At 39.9% G+C, this 16,952-nt stretch overlaps 1 protein-coding gene across 2 annotated transcripts in view; it reads left to right on the forward strand.

Annotated features, from left to right (window-relative positions):
* LOC103180998 (carbonic anhydrase IX) overlaps nt 1–15,330 on the forward strand; it is a 35,965-nt gene extending 20,635 nt beyond the window's left edge. The window contains exons 8-12 of one of the 2 annotated variants that reach the window (XM_007897177.2): nt 1,316–1,445; nt 8,852–8,899; nt 11,403–11,423; nt 12,897–12,987; nt 14,360–15,330. In XM_007897177.2, the coding sequence (XP_007895368.1) occupies nt 1,316–1,445; nt 8,852–8,899; nt 11,403–11,423; nt 12,897–12,987; nt 14,360–14,420 (351 nt within the window). In that variant the 3' untranslated portion in view covers nt 14,421–15,330. The remainder of the gene's footprint in view (nt 1–1,315; nt 1,446–8,851; nt 8,900–11,402; nt 11,424–12,896; nt 12,988–14,359) is intronic. The other variant, XM_007897179.2, reaches the window with a different exon arrangement.
* Nucleotides 15,331–16,952: the final 1,622 nt, after the last annotated feature.

The raw sequence follows: 16,952 nt of genomic DNA on the forward strand, positions 1-16,952 counted from the left end.
TCTAACCCAGTGGCCATTGGCCACATCTATGCTAGCGTTTGAGATGTTTTGACATGATAAAGCGACAGAAGATCCATTTCAGTCACACAAGTCAAAACGCAAGTTGATTCGTTGATGTGAAAGTGGCCACATCTGGTCACAGGTAGCCAGTGGTCACTGGTTGGACAATGCTGCACTGGATGCACTGTTTATCCTATTGTTGTTGTTGTTGTTAAGGTACTTTTTTCATTGTCAATCTCCTAGAATCACAGAAACATAGAATTATACAGCACAGAAGGAGGCCATTCGGCCCATCATGTCTGTGCCAGCTCTTTGAAAAGAGCTTCCAAATCAATCCCACTCTCCCTCTCTCTCCAAAGGCCTGCAAACTTGTTCTCCCCAAATAATTATCTACTTCTCTCTTAAAAGTTGTTATCGAATCAGCTTCCACCCCCCTTTCAGGCAATGCATTCCAGATCCGAACAACTCGCTGTGTGAAGAAACTTCTCCTCACCTCCCCTCTGTTTCTTTTAACAACTATGTTAAATCGGTCTCCTCGGGTTACCGACCCACCTGCCAGTGGAAATAGTTTCTCCTTGTTCACCCCATCAAATTCTCTCGTAATTTAGAAAACTTCTTTTAAGTCTCCTCTTAAACAACTCTGCTCCAAGGAGAATAATCCTAGCTTCTCTAGCCTCTCCTGATAACTGAAGTCCCTCATTCCTGGTACCATTCTGGTAAATCTCCTTTGCATCCTCTCCAATGCCTTGATATCCTTCCTAAAGTGTGGTGCCCAGAACTGAACACAGTCTCTCGCTGAGGCCTCACCAGTGTTTTATAAAGGTTCATCATAACTTCCTGACTTTTGTATTCTATGCCCCTATTTATAAAGCCTAGTATCCCATATGCTTTTTTACCAGCTTTATCTACCTGTCCTGACACCTTCAAAGATTTACTTATATGAACCCCCAGACTGTCTGTTGCTTCTCCCCCTTTAAGATTGTACTATCCAACTTATATTGCCTCTCCGCATTCTTCCTCCCAAAATGTATCACTTCGCATTTCTCCACATTAAACTTCATCTGCCACGTATCTGCCCATTTTACCAGTCTGTCTCTGTCCATTTGCTCAACCCCACTGTTGGTTTTGTGGTTAGTCTAATATAAGGAGTCTTAATCAGAGGAGAAAGACTTGGAAGAAGCAAGTCACTCTATTGGTCTCTCGAAAATTTTAACACCAGGATTTTTCTATCAGTATTTAACTTTTTGGTTGATTTACAGTAATTTCTGCGAAGCTTTGAGATCAGTTACTGACATTCCTTTCCTTTTCCCTTCAGTTGCACAGGCTGAAGAGCTCTTTAAGGACCAGCGACAATCAGATATTGTCCTGTAACTACAGAGACGTTCAGCCCCTTAACAGAAGGCCTGTGTTTGTTTCCTTCCCAGAGGGGTTGTTACACAGAGAAGGTATGCAAATTGCTGGCTAATGATTACAAACTCAAATCCTCACTCCTCATATTTGAGTTTCAGTTCTGATCGTGTGAAACTCACCAGGTGTTCTCAGAGCAGAGAAACTGCAAACACTGTATATAGCTTAAAAGGTAAAGAAACTAGTCAATACGTAAAAAGAGTTAGACTTAATGTGCTCCTTTCTGCCTGTATCAATAACTCAAAGATGCATTCGAAATTTAAAGATGTGATGAATTTCCTTTGTTGGTGAAACCAAGTGAACCTACAAGTCATGATGAATTTGAAAAGAAAGGGAAACAACATGGAGCATTAGTATCGACTTGTGGAGTCCTGTAAAATATTGATTAAAGCACTCGCCTCGCAAGAGAGAGGAGCTAAGTCCAAAACCCAGACAGGGTAAAACCTTGGGCAAGTTTCCTTACTCCACACCCCTCTGTTTACCTAACAGTAAGTAGGAACTCGGTTGTTAATCGATTGGCAGATCACTTTCCGAGGATTATAATCCCTTCAAAAAATAATAATAATTTGGTCACTCAATCCACGACTGTTTGTGGGACACTGCTTTGTGTAATTGACTGCTGTGTTTCACCCACAAAATATACAGTCAATTCACTTTACAGTATAATCTGTGAAGCTCTTTGAGACGTCTCGAAGACGTGATAATGGGCTATATCAAATGCAAGGATTATTACTATTATAGTCCCAGAAAGTTGCAACACTGCAATAAACAACCGCAGCTTAGTTCCCCTTCAAAAATATTTTGAAATGAATCACATGGTGGAAACTAAAAACAGGAAAGGATTTCTATTTTAGTTTTTCACAGCCTTAATTCTTCCTTTTTAACTTAACCCAGAGGCTGTTATTCCTCAGCAAATACTGTACATATTCATCTCACTAAGTTTTGGATTCAGATGCCTGAAATTATGATAAATTGAATTTATAATAATAATCCTTGCATTTGGTATAGTGCCTTATCACATCTTCGAGGGGTCTCAAAGCGCTTCATAGAATATACTAGAAAGTGAATTGATTTTAAATTTTGTGGGTGAAATTTGAGAATTTTTCACAATTCTGCCCAAATCTCAAATATTGAAACAAATGGTCAGATAATGGTCTAAGTCTCAAAAAAAGTCCCTTCCCCCACTCCAATGAGTTTGCATAGTCGAACCTCGATGTAATGAAATACTCTATAAATCTTCAATGCTCTCAAATTTTTTCTGAACCTCTCCTTTTATAATAATAACCCTTGCATTTGATATAGCACCTTATCATGTAGTCCAGACGTCTCAAAGTGCTTCACAGAGTATACGGTAAAATGAATTGACTGTAAATTTTGTGAGCAAAACACAGCAGCCGATTGCACTCAGCAGTGTCCCACAAAAAGGCCTGGATTGAGTGACCAACTTATTATTTTTTTTGAAGGAATTATTACCCTCAGAAAAGTGATTCGCCAATCAACTAACAACCAGGTTGTTAACTTCTAGGCAAACAGAAACAGAGAGTACGGAAACTTACCCAATATTTCACCCTATGGGAATGAAACCCAGGCCTCTTGCTTGCCAGGCGAATGCTCTAATCACTGAGATACAGGACTCCAGCACTTTCTCAAAGCGCTTTACGGAATATATTGTAAAGTGAATTGACTTGTGTATTTTGTGGGCGAAATGCAGCAGTCAATTGTGCACAACAATGCCACGGAAACAGAGTAACCAAACTTGTATGTAACACATCATTTTACTTGTCAGATTTGAAGCCTAATCTTCTTCCCATCCAATTCAATGCCTTTGAGTTTAAAATCAACACCTCGAAAAAATGAAAGCTAAAATGAAGGAAGATAAGCTCTGTGATGCAGTTTTTATGTCCTTATTTTCAGCTCTTGGATGTTAAGGCAATTAAAGATATCTCAGTGGTGACACTGCCTTCATAATTACATTATAGTACCGTATATAATGAATGTATTTGCTGAGCTGGGGAGTTCATTGAATTTTACCTTATATAACAACAACAACTTGCATTTATATAGTGCTCTTCACGTGGTGTAGGGTCCGGGAATGCTTCACAGTGACAGAGTCTGACAATGAGCCAGGAGGAGAGTGAGGTGACCATAAGCACGATCAAAAAGGAACGTCTTCAGGCAGGATTTGAAAGTGGAGAGGGAGGGTGCAGGGCGGAGGGATTGAGGGAAAGAGTTCCAGAGTTTCAGGGCAAAGGGGCTGAAGGCACGGCCACCGATGGGGAAGAATAGGAGGCCGGAGCCAGCTGAGCAGAGGCAGCGGATGGTGGAGTGGAGGGTAAGCCGGTTGGATAAGTAGGGAGGTGCGAGGGAATGAAGGGATTTGAAAACAGTTAATTCACTTTACAGTGTATTCTGTGAAATGCTTTGAGATGTCAAAGCATTTCACAGAATGTGATAAGGCGCTATATCAAATGCAAGGATTAGTATTATTTTTTAGTTCAAACTTACAAATACTTTTTGTACAGAGGGAGAAAACTGTGTCCATTACATCTCAAACAGCTGTGGATCCATTCTGCTACAACTAATGCTCGATTCACAGTGATCTATCTGTATAACAGATAAGATCATAACCTGTAAATCTAGCAAGATACTTTTGCAATCTTTAGCCTTTCAAAACTTTGCAACACCACACCCAAAAGTTAGCGTCAATGATTGCAGTCACTCTCCTATGAATAATAATTCCATGCCAGATTGCTGAGAGAGTTAATAAAGTGAACCCTCACCAATGGTTTCACACGAGTTTCTCAAGGCTTGATTACAGGAACTCCCTTCTCATCGGCCTTCCCAACTCTTCCCTTCCCATCCTCGCCTGACTCCACTGGCTCCCCATCCCCAGAGGATCGAGTTCAAGATCCTTGTCCTCACCTTTAAGGGCATCCATGGCCTTGCCCCCTCCTACCTCTCTGACCTGCTGTCTCCCTACCAACCTGCCCACTCCCTCCGTTCATCGGGCTCCGGCCTGCTCCATGTTTCCCGCCCAACCCTCCCTACCATCGGTGGCCGGGCTTTCAGCCTCTCTGCCCCCACACTCTGGAACTCCAACCCACGATCCCTTCGCCTCACTTCTGCCCTCGCATCCTTCAAGGCCGGTTTCAATATCCTTCTCTTCGACCGTGCCTTTGGTCTCCCTCCCACCTCTCTGCCTTCCCTCATCCCTACACCATCCCTCCCCCATGCTCGGGCCCCGACACCTGACTGTTCAGCGCTTTGGGATGTCCTCCCGACATGAAAGGCGCTCTATAAATGTAATTTTGTTGTTGTTGTTGTAAAGCGCCTTTGGTATGAAAGGCTGAACAGATGCTGAATAAGATTATGTTTGCCTTTTTTAAAAAAAAGTTATTTTATGTATTTACATTTTAAATATTTTTACCTCTCAATTCTCATTTATTTTTGCATCTTTTACACTGAGTCAGTTGGTAGCACTCATACCTCTGGGTCATAAAGTAATGAGTTTAGGACTTGAGCTCATAGTTTAGGCTAATTCTCCAGTGCAATACTTGTGGATTATCGGTGGTGCTGTTCTTCAGATGAATCGTTAAACAGAGCTTATTGCTGCTTGTTCTAAGGTTAAAGATCCCACATAGTATTCAAAATGAAAGGAATTTCTCCCCCATATAATCTGGTTATCAATCCTCCCACATGTTTCAGTCAGAATATGTACAACAACAAAATTACATTTACACAGGGCTTTCACTTCAGAAGGACGTCCCAAGGTGCTAGACATTTAAGGGTTTGGCCGGAGCTGGGGATTGGAATCAAGATAGATGTACCGATAATCTTGAATAGAATTTAGCTTCCTTGCATTTTGTAGTGACCCTATAACTTGCAAACATCTCAAAGTCACTTCACTGATCAATTCTGTCCAGTGTAGTGACTGTGTATTTGTACTGTCTAGGTGCGATTCTATTTATTTAGTCTTTTTTTTATTACTTTATTATTTGTAGCACTGGTGGGATAGAGTTCTACTGCTTGCCAACTAACCCATCACCCACATGAAAAAATGTTGAGGAATGTATTTTCCTGAAATAGCAGGAGTGGTGCCGAAAAAAGGTTTGTGAGCAAAGTTGGCTGATATTTAGCTGAGATGGCACAGACTAGTACGGTACTACCTATTGCACACTTCAATCTATTTCTTATTGGCTGTGTACTTGATTTCAGCCAGTGCTGATTCAGAATCAGGTGATGGATTTATAGCCACTATCCAGTCCTTGGTGGAAGAGCCAGCCTGCCCCGTGCTAGACCACAACAGTTGCTGCATATGATCAGTAGCTGGAAGGTAAAAATAATAATAACCTTTGCATTTGATATAGCACCTTATCATGTCATCGAGACATATCAAAGCACTTCACAGGATATACTGTAAAGTGGATTGACTGTGTACTTTATGGGTGAACGTGGCAGCCATTTTGCACACAGCAGTGTCCACAAACAGTTTTTTATTTGGGGGATTGTAATCACGACACTGGGAGAAACTCCCTTCTCTTTTATCTTTAACGTCCAAGAGTACAGGCAGACAGGACCTCGGTTTAACGTCTCATCCAAAGGTCGGCACCAATGCTCTGAATACCATCCTAAGTCATGTTCATTTGTAAAATGGAAGGAGGGAATTTTCAACATGTCCTAACTTTTGTGCTTGGCTTCCTTAGCTTTGAAGGAGCAGATTAACTTATAAACATGCACTATTGGCGAGAAATAAGGATGCATTGAGTGTAATTGAATTACAGCGGTAAAACTCAGAAAGGATCCTGGAAAATAATACTGCATATACCACCTTCAATGTGAAAACAAGCTACAGGAAATTTTACATTTCCCAGGAATAATCAGAAAGAAGTGCAACATTCTTTCAGGGGCACTATTCTTGAGCTAGGAAAGAGTGTGCAGTGTTACTCCTCAGTGTTGCACAAGATATGCCCTTGTAAATAATCTATATATGATTTTACAACTTTCATTCTGAGATTGTGAGCGCAGTTTTACAATGCTATTTACACTGAGCTATTCACCTTCAAGGTTTGCCATTTACGAATCTAGATATTTTTTAAAGTCTACTCGTCTAGATTTTTTTAAAGATTACTAGTTGTAATAAATAAAGAATAAACAACAGAACCATTTTATGGCAAAATAAAAATGATGTGAAATATATTACAAATCGTTTATTGTTAAACTAGCTGTATCCGTTGCGGTTATGATGTTGCAATAATAAATTGGTCACTTCAATCCACGACCGTTTGTGGGACACTGCTGTGCACAATTAGCTTCCGCGTTTCACCCACAAATATGCAGTCAATTCAATTCACTGTATCAAATGCAAGGATTATTATTATTAGATGGATTGTAGATTGACAGACAGACAGACAGACAGACATAAGAAATAGGAGCAGGAGTAGCCCATTCTGCCCCTTGAGCCTGCCCTGCCATTTAATAAGATCATGGCTGATCTTCTAACCTAATTCCATTTACCCGCCATATCCCTTTAGTTTTTAAAAATCTATTGAACAAAACAAGAGTAGAGCCCAGCAGGGAATAAGCCTCATTTCATCTTTATCTATATTTATCTGGGAGGACTCCTGTGGGTGGACTTCTTTTGGCTGTGCTGTTCTTTGAGTGGGCAACTCATTGGTGACCTGTTGCAGTCTGTTCAGCGTTGAAATGCAGCTGCACTGTTCTTTGATCTTCAGTTTCATTTAATAGGCCTTTTTTTTGTCTAAGATTTTTACTTATCTTTGAAAGGTTTGATTTTATCTTTGGCATCTTTATAATCATAGAATCATAGAATTATACAACATAAAATGAGGCCATTTGGCCCATCATGTCTATGCCGGCTCTTTGAAAAGAGCTAACCAATTTATTCCCACTCCCGCGCTCTCTCCCCATATCCCTGCAAACTTGTCCTCCCCAAATAATTATCTGCTTCTCGCTTAAAAGTTGTTATCGAATCAGCTTCCACCATCCTTTCAGGCAATACATTCCAGATCCGAACAACTCGCTGTGTGAAAACATTTCTCCTCACCTCCCCTCTTTTTTTTTAACAACTATTTTAAGTCTGTGTCCTCAGGCTACCAACCCACCCACCAGTGGAAATAGTTTCTCCTTGTTCATACTATCGAATCCCCTCATAATTTTGAAAACTTCTATTAAGTCTCCTCTTAACCTTCTCTGCTCCAAAGAGAATAATCCCAGCTTCTCTAGCCTCTGCTGATAACTGAAGTCCCTCATTCCTGGTACCATCCTGGTAAATCTCCTTTGCCTTGACATCCTTCCTAAAGCTTGGTGCCCAGAACTGAACACAGTCTCTAGCTGAGGACTAACTAGTGTTTTATAAAAGTCTTTTATAATGATAAATATAAATGTACAAATTATAATCACTGGGACGTCCTCCCGATTGTTCACTCACTTCATGGCTGTTTGCGGGACAATGTTGTGTGCAACTGACTGCTGCATTTCACTCACAAAATTACACAGCCAATCCACTTTACAGTATATTCTGTGAAGTGCTTTGAGACTTCTCAACGACACAATAAGGCTCCATATAAAATGCAAGGATTATTACCGGACCAAACTCTGTAGCCACATCTCACCAGTTCTGGCCAGGCTCTACTGGCTCCCCATTACCGAAAGGATCAACCAAGATCTTCACTCTCGTGTTCAAATCCATTCACTCCCTGGTGCCTCCCTACCTCTCCGACCTCCTCACTCCCCATTTCACCACCTGCAGCTCCACTCGACTGGCACCAGCCTCCTGCTCGTCGCTCGCACCCTCCTCTCCACCAACGCTTTCAGCCACCACGGCCCAAAACTCTGGAACACTTTCCCTCAATCCCTTCGCCTTGCTCCCAATCTCCCCTTTTTCAAGTCCCACCTGAAAACCTTCCTCTTCGACCGTGCTTACGGCCACCTTTCGCCCCGGCTTGGAGTTAAGCTTCACCACTGTGAAGCGCTCTGAGATGCTACCCTGCTTGGAAAGCACTATATAAATGCAAGTTATTGTTATTATTATTATATTAGATAAGCCTTTTTGTATTCTAATGCTTCTATGGAGCAGGCCACAAAACTGAGGGAAATTGATATTGTACCAACATGTTGGGTCACAGAAGGTTAGTATGCATGTTCCATACTCTCTTTGTTTGCAGCTATTATTTTGCCTTGGACAAGCTGAATCCTGTTTCAGCCAACCACCCACAAGATGATGAGTAAATAAATGATAATGGCTGACGTTATATACTGAACCCTTACTTATGTCATAACCTTCATTTGCATAAAGCAAAGTGATTATTTACAAGATTATTTTTAATATTAAAACTCAGGTTCAAGGGTGACACAGGAATCTACCTCACTGGCCAAAGAGCGCCACCTAATTTCATGGATAACGGGCTATGATTTGTTTCCACAGTTCCCGAGGGCGGCTCCACCAAATCAGATGGAGACAGTGTTAGAACAGGTAAGATGTCTCTTAGCACTTTCACTTCAAACAATCTGGCTTGGTGTTAACTACACCTCAATGGTGCTTTCCAATGGTGAACAATCTGTATTGAAAAAGGTTAATCTTTTGGTATACTGGCAGTTCTTTTACCTTTAATCTAGTTTTGACAAAGTTAAATAGTTCACTGACAATCCCATTGGGGCCAGGTAAGCAGAGTCCCAGCACAGATGAAGGAGGGCTAAGGGGATTGAATCTCATGGTTTATGAGGTTACAGTAATGGAACAGGTTGCACGGTGCGTCATAATGAACGAAAGAGAGTGGGAAGTCACATGAGGCACAGAAACTGGAGAGTGAGACTTAACAACAATTGTTAATTGCGGCAATAAACCTCGCCCAGTTAGACTTTGACTCAAGGCAGTGAACCAACATATCTGGTCATGAAAAATTGGGACATCAATTTTACAATTTCAAGAGTGATTATGGGTTTGCTGCAGTTATTTGATTGATTGAGGCTGAGAGGCGAGAGTGTGAAATTGACTACCAATTGTCAGAAGAGCCAATGTACATTATGGTGGTTGGTGTTACCTAAATGTCAGTGTCTTAATCTGAATAAAGGCATTGCGCTTATTAAGATAAATGATTTTTACATTTAATTGGATATAATGTTCAGGGGCAATGTTTATTTGCAACATGTGCCCCAGCCCATAGCAGATTGTCCTTCCCCTCAGATAACACGCTGCCTTTTGTTGCCAACAATCAATCACAAGCAGTGGTAGCACATCATTCTTTTGTTTTGACATTCTTCTATCATAAATTCACTTCACAGGAGGAATTCCTCTATGGTACAATTTCATTCTAGACAGTAGAATATTGAGTAGAATTGAGTAGACAGTAGAATATCGAACATATTAAGGAATCCCATTGCAAAATGCCTCAGATTAGATCCATTATTTTCCTCTGATCCTATTTACTGGGGGAAAGAGTAAGGATAAGTGTGTCTTCTTGTGGAAGATCTTCCCTTTTAAAATGGAAGTGTTCTATGGAAGTAACATTATTATTATGTAATAATATAAAATACATAATAATTTATTCACAACAACAATTATTTGCATGACGCTGAATCAGGGAGAGGGGGAGGTGACCATAGGCACGGTTGAGGAGGAAAATCTTCACACAAGATCTGAAGATGGGGAAGGAAGTGGTAAGGCGAAAGGATAGAGGAAGAGTGTTCCAGTGTTTTGGGGCATAGTGGCTGAAAGCCCAGGCACCGATGGTGGAATGGAGAGTATGAGGGACATCCAGAGCCAGTCGAGCAGAGGCAGTGGTTAGTAGGTTGGGGAGGAATCATGTTGGAGAGGTAAGGAGGTGAGAGCATGAAAATACTGTTGCTTTAGAGAAAATGCTGCTGCCTTGGGGTAATTACGACAACAACAACAAGATGTATTTATAGAGCACCTTTCACGTCGGGAGATTTGTTTGATGGTTAGCTACAATGATAGGCTTGGAATGTAGAGAAACTGGGAAGTATTGTTTAAAGAGGGGCGTTTCCTTTTTGCCGTTAGTTTTATTGAGCAGTTACAGTTTGTTCAAATGTATTTATTGAATTAGCTATACCTTGTTAGGAACAGGTTTACAGTTAGTCAGAATGAAACTTGGACAGCGAGACAAGTTGTGTGTTTTGATTGGACCCTAAATCTCAGGCCATGGGTTTGCTTTTGGTTCTGATGAATCATTTACACACTGAGGTAAAACCGCCTGATATCCCGATCTTCACCTGTGAATTGCAAGTTGGAAAGATTCAATATATAAAACATGAGATCAGAGTCTCAATTGTTACCCTAATGACTCACGGGACTCAGGGAGACATTTCACGGTTTAATCAACTCGAACGTTTTGCCCCCAATGATCCAGGTGGATTCGGAAGAGAGCAGGACTATACAAGTAGGACAGCAAATCTAATGTAGTTCATTTACTTATTGAGCTATTGGAAACTGTTACAAGTCCACTCTACCAGAGAATGCATTTCAGATAAATCTGCTTGAACATCTCAAAAAATTAGTAAACAAATTGGAATTCTATAAATCTGACAACATTTATAGAAATGTTACATTACAATATTTAAGGGGCCACGACACACAACACTGCCCTCAAATATATTCCTCTGTTGACTAATTTCACCAGAACCTTTGAGGCAGGAACATGGGACATGTTGGGATATGAGCGGTGTTGTATCAGCCTGTAGCAACAGTTATATCAAATTAAGAATCCAAGTGCGGTGTCCTTCGTCACACTTGTGCTATAGGCGTTTCCTCATAGTTGTTCCTCATAATGATGTTGTGCTAAAAAGGTGTTTTGCTTTCATAGGTACAATCTCACAAACAACAGCTTGTTTATTACTATTACTATTACTGATTCACCATTGGCATTATGGAGTACAATAATAACCATTGCATTATATAATAACATACAATTTCTTCAACTACATTTCTTCTGCTTCCTTCTTTTCTTTCAACTCTACAGAAGGGAACCAGTTTAGGTTAGGTAAGTAGTCAATGTGATTTTACTCTCCTATGGAAGTGCACTGAGTTTCCACAGGCCACAATAACATCAACTGCAATGAGTTCAACTCAATACTACTGCTAAGAATCACAATTATGTTCTGACCTTTGACTGAGAGATGTATCTCAAGATACTTTTCATTTCCTGTCAGAATAGGGGTAACCTTTACTTAATTAGCCAATGATGGATAATTCTAAACTTTATCCAAACCTTAATGAGCTGGAAAACTGCTCTAATAAATCAAGACACTTGTGTGGAATAAATTGGAATAGTGAATCAAGTTACTCTGATTAGATTAAAAATTGTTTTGTCCTAAGAACATAAGTAATAATAATCATAATAATTGCATTTGATATAGCACTTTTCATGTCTTCAAGACGTCTCAAAGCACTTCACAGAATATAATATAGAGTGAATTGACTGTATATTTGTTGGCGAAATGCAGCAGCCAATTGCACACAGCAGTGTCCCACAAACAGTCATGGATTGAGTGACCAAATTGTTATTTCATTTGTTTGAGGGATTATTATCAGGCATGTGGAGTAAGGAAACTTGCCCAATGTTTTGCTCTGCTGAGAATCAAACCCGGGTCTCTCACTTGCAAGGCGAGTTCTCTAACCACTGCACTGCAGGATCCTTTTGGAATGCACTGAACGATTTTCAGCTCTCTTTTAACTCAAACCAGTGATCCCCAAACTTGCGGAATCAGGAATCTGCCCAATTTCATATTCGGTGCTTCAACTGAGTTAGCATTCACAATCCCTGGTAACTATATCACAATATTAACCACCTTTTGTGAACAGGGAGGGCCAAAGCTTTAGATTTCTTTGTACAATAAAAAGGGAAGGGAAAGAAAACATGGTACCACAAATGTTGGATCAAAAGCAGTAAAAAGTTGAATGTTTCGGATCTGAGCCCTTATAAATCTAACTTGTGTTATCTCATCCAATGGCAGTCTGAAGCAGACAATGTCAATGGAGCTTGATACAATGAAAAACACCCATCCTACTGTTCCCCAATCTCCCCTCCCCCATTACTGCATCAAGATGCTTTTTAAATACTAATAATAATCCTTGCATTTGATATAGCGCCTTATCACGTCTTCGAGACGTCTCAAAGCTCTTCACAGAATATACTGTAAAGTGAAATGACTGTATATTTTGTGAGCGAAAAGCAGCAGTCAATTGCACACAGTAGTGTTCCACAAACAGTCGTGGATTGAGTGACCAAATTATTATTATTTACTATTATTCTTGTTGAAGGATAAGTGAGTCTAGTGTTCTACTACCTTTTCCCGTCTGCATAAAGAAAAACTTCCTGGCATTTGTCCTGAAATTGCCCTTTATAATTCTAAACCTATGCCTTCTTGTTCTACCGTTTTAATGCATTCCTGGCTATCTGCTACTTTAAAGCATACTGTATCTTGAGTTCTGATTGCTTGTTATATTCCTACAGGTGATTTGCTGGCCATTATATTTGGGATCCTATTTGGATGTACTGCATTGGCCTTTGTACTGTATGTGATTAAACAGAAAAAAAGACAGAGGTAATGTTAAAACAATTAGAACTCCTGTCATTCATTTCAAAATAAAGTTGAACCTTTTACCATGCAGTGATGCATACATTTACGCAAATTTGTAATTAATGTATATACGAAGAGTGGTGCTACATAATTAAAGACAATACTTTTGGGTGAACACAAAATAAGTTCCAGACAAAAAGAGCTGTTCAGGAACTGTGGTCTATTGTATCCTCCTCATTTAGATGGATTTCATAACAACAAGCTCTATTTCCAATTTTCAGGCATAATAGCAATTGGGTAAATTTATATATTCAGCAAAGCTTTGCATGGCAAAGCTTTCTTCTTCTGATCAGCTGGCAAATAGGATCTTTGATACTTGAAGTTTTCCACCTTCCCTATTCAATAATCCTGTCAGACTGTTTAGGAAAACAGGGGGAGACCATCAAGCCTGTTCCTCCACTTTATTGGATCTTGACAGATCTTTTAATCCCAATTAAAGGGATTATTCCTACCCTTTCATAACACTGTCAAATATGTAGGATTTGCCATGTGCATCAGTCTATGAGGATTCAGTGATTTTACTATTCAATTCAAAAAAATTTCTAAATTCTAAAAAAAACTTTGATTTTGAAAGCTCCTTATCACATCAAAATGTACCAAAGTGCCTCACAGTTATTTCTGGCAAGTGTAATGCCATGACAGAAGGAAATCATTTGGCCCATCATGACTGAAGCTAGCTGCCCACTGGAGCTATCAAGACTAATCTTTTCACATAGTCTTTCCCTTTAAATAGTTTTCCTCTGGTATTTATCCAATTCCCTTTAAAGTATTATAGACTCATTTCAACAGCCATTTAGGGTAAAGTATCCAACATGCTAAAAAATCTCTGAACAATAAAACTATTGTTGTGATGAGGCTCTTCTTTAATGCATTATATGGTAAATGACAGTAGCTGATTTTGCATTTCTTGTGAAAAAGAGCAAATGCAAATCCAAATGTTTCAACAACAAATTACATTTATATAGTGCCTTTCACATTGGGAGGACATCCCAAGGTGCTGGACAATCAGGGATTTGGGCCCGAGCAGGGGGTTAGGATCAGGGAGGGTAGAGAGCAGAGAGGATAGGGGTCGGAGGGCAACCAAAGGCTCAGTCAAAGAGGAGCGTCTTGAGACGAGCCTTGAAGGAGTTATGGAAATGACTTAAATTCACGCTTAATTTGCAACCCTTTTTTTCTGCTGTTCATAAAGAAACGGCTTCCAAATGAAGTCTGAATTTAAGGATTTTCCACAATTCTTCGTAATCTTAAAATGTAAGACTGAGTAAGTAGTTCTACAAGCAGAACTTTGAGCCTGCGGACATTTCAATTAATAATAACATATTGGGACCTTTTACAGGTTGAACACAGAAAGAGGACCGAAGGTGATCTACAAACCCACCGCTACCGCAGAGGCATGAGACCCCACACACAGTTGGTTCATAGGTTTGAAAGCTGGAATGAATGTGGGTATTTGGGCAAAAGGTATTAATTTCTACAACAATGAATTCCCTGTTCAATATCTGAGGGCATTGATAATTCAGAAGTCTGGCCCCACACAATTTGAAGCTGCCTTTCAATAAAGACTGTTCTTGGCAGCACCAAGTTCAGCATTGTTTCATGTTTTGTCTCAGATCATGATTTGCAATATCTGAGGAGGATAACCATAAACAATAGTAATTTCCCCTGAAACTATTGATTTTAATGCACTAGAGACTGATGTTAAAAAATGTAAATTGTTTGATCACTGCTAATTAACTTTGAATGAATCAGTAAATATGTATGCGCTTTAATTGCATTTCCCAGCATGCGGTGAAAATTACAACCTACGCATGTGTTAGCACTAGCTGATTAGAAATTGGCCAACACAGGCAGTAACTACAGGCACCAACTGGTGCGAGGATATGAGTGGACCTCCCACACTTCCTCCCCCTGAACTCCATCACAAGGATTGAAGGCTCACAGATTGTAAGAGTGGACTTTCAGTTGTCAGGATCCAAAATCACACGATTGGTTCAGATGAAAATGGTCCATTGGCCAATTTGATCTTTCTTCTAGAATCCACCCCTAACATCTTCCCAGCACCGAGCTTTTGTTTAACCTGTCGTTAATTACCCTCTGGGTAATGAAATACTTCCTGGTATCTGTCCTGAAATTGCCAATTGCAACCCTAAACCTATATCATTTTGTTCTACTACCTTGGTACATCAAAAAGAAAATCAGGAGTAAAGCCAGTATCCTGCTACCCAATGCTGCAATCTATGGCTAGAAAGTCCAATGCAGCTTTATAATAATAATAACAATAATAATAATCCTTGCATTTGATATAGTGCTTTTCACGTCTTCCAGACGTCTCAAAGCGCCTCACAGAATATATTGTAAAGTGAATTAACTGTATATTTGTGGGCGAAAACGGCAGCCAATTGCGCACAGCAGCGTCCCACGAACAGTCGTAGATTGAAAATGATCAATTTATTATTGTTTTGTTTTGGAGGGATTATTATTAGGCTCTGTGTGGAGTAAGGAAACTTGCCCAAGGTTTCGCCCTGACCTGCCTGGAATTGAACTCAGGTCTCTCGCTTGCAAAGCGAGTGCTCTAACCACTGAGCTGCAGGACTCCATAGATATTGCAGACATAGTTTTGGTGTTGGATGTGGAGATGCTTTACATAGGTGCCTGTGGGAATGTTGCTATGTTTACTGAATGCATGTGGGATTTGCGATGCATGTAGGACCCAATCATAGATCTATTTATGGTAGTTGTGTTGTTTGTGGAAGAGGTGGGTGGGCTACACAAACATATAAATCTGTTAGCTTTTTAAGGTGATAGTTATAACAGTGTAAAACAACAACTTGCATTTGTGTAGCACCCTTCACATGGGGTAGATTCCCGGAGCGCTTCACAGTGGTGGAGCAATATCAGCATCACTGAGGATACAGTTACAATGTTATCTTTGGAAAAAAACTCACTTTGAAAAATGATTAACTCTGGGTTTGTATACAGTAACGTATGATTTACGGGATCAGTGTGCGAATGTGGGGGTGGGGCGGGGGGGGGGGGGGGGTGGGGGGAAGTGATAGCATGTTTTATTCCTCACTCCATGTAGTGCTGAAAAGAGAAAATCGGTAGAGGGAGGAGGATGTGTGAGGAGCACCATCCTTCATCTATTGATAATTTTATGAGAATCTAATCTCTGAACTATGAATGATGTATCTTTATCTCCATAAAATGTTTATGCAATTTAAACATTCAGGATTTTGCTAATTTCACAACCTATCTGGTGAAAAATGATTTATCTTTAGTAAATTGTACAAGAGATGTAAATATCACATTTTATTCATGAGGAATGTAATATACTGTACAGTAGAACCCCATTATAATGCATTTTGTTATAACATGGGTCTGCTTCTAGGGTTGTTGGCCCTGACATCTACTTAACAACAAAAATCCAAAATGTGTACAGAAAGCCAGACAGTTCGCTTCTAATTGCTTCCTCACTTCAAAGCACCTGCTGGGTACCTGGCACAATAAAAAAAAGGGCAACTTCTGGGTCATCAAGTCACCATTGGCAATTTCCTGCTTTCTGTACCTGCATGGGGAATTATTACTCGTGTTGGATTTATTGCGATTTTATGGACCTCAACTTTCATGTTGTAATGGGGCTCCACAAATAAAGGCATGTGATTACAAAGCATTTTCTTAACACTTTGATTGTGACATGTAATTTCACTGAATTTACCCATCTGTCTTTCTGACCTTGCCTATATGCTCAACGAAATCCAACATTGTTTCAAAACCATGGAGTCTAACTAAAACTTGAAACTGATGTTTTATGTGACAAATGTTACTCATTTAATAAACTGTGGCATGTTTCTTGTGGCCTAATTACTTTTTTTTTACTAATCGTTTAAACTGTAGCACAGTTCCCAATGATTCAATCTTATCCCCATTAG

Source organism: Callorhinchus milii, unplaced genomic scaffold (genome assembly GCF_018977255.1).
Source record: "Callorhinchus milii isolate IMCB2004 unplaced genomic scaffold, IMCB_Cmil_1.0 Scaffold1, whole genome shotgun sequence".
Lineage (NCBI taxonomy): Eukaryota > Metazoa > Chordata > Chondrichthyes > Chimaeriformes > Callorhinchidae > Callorhinchus > Callorhinchus milii.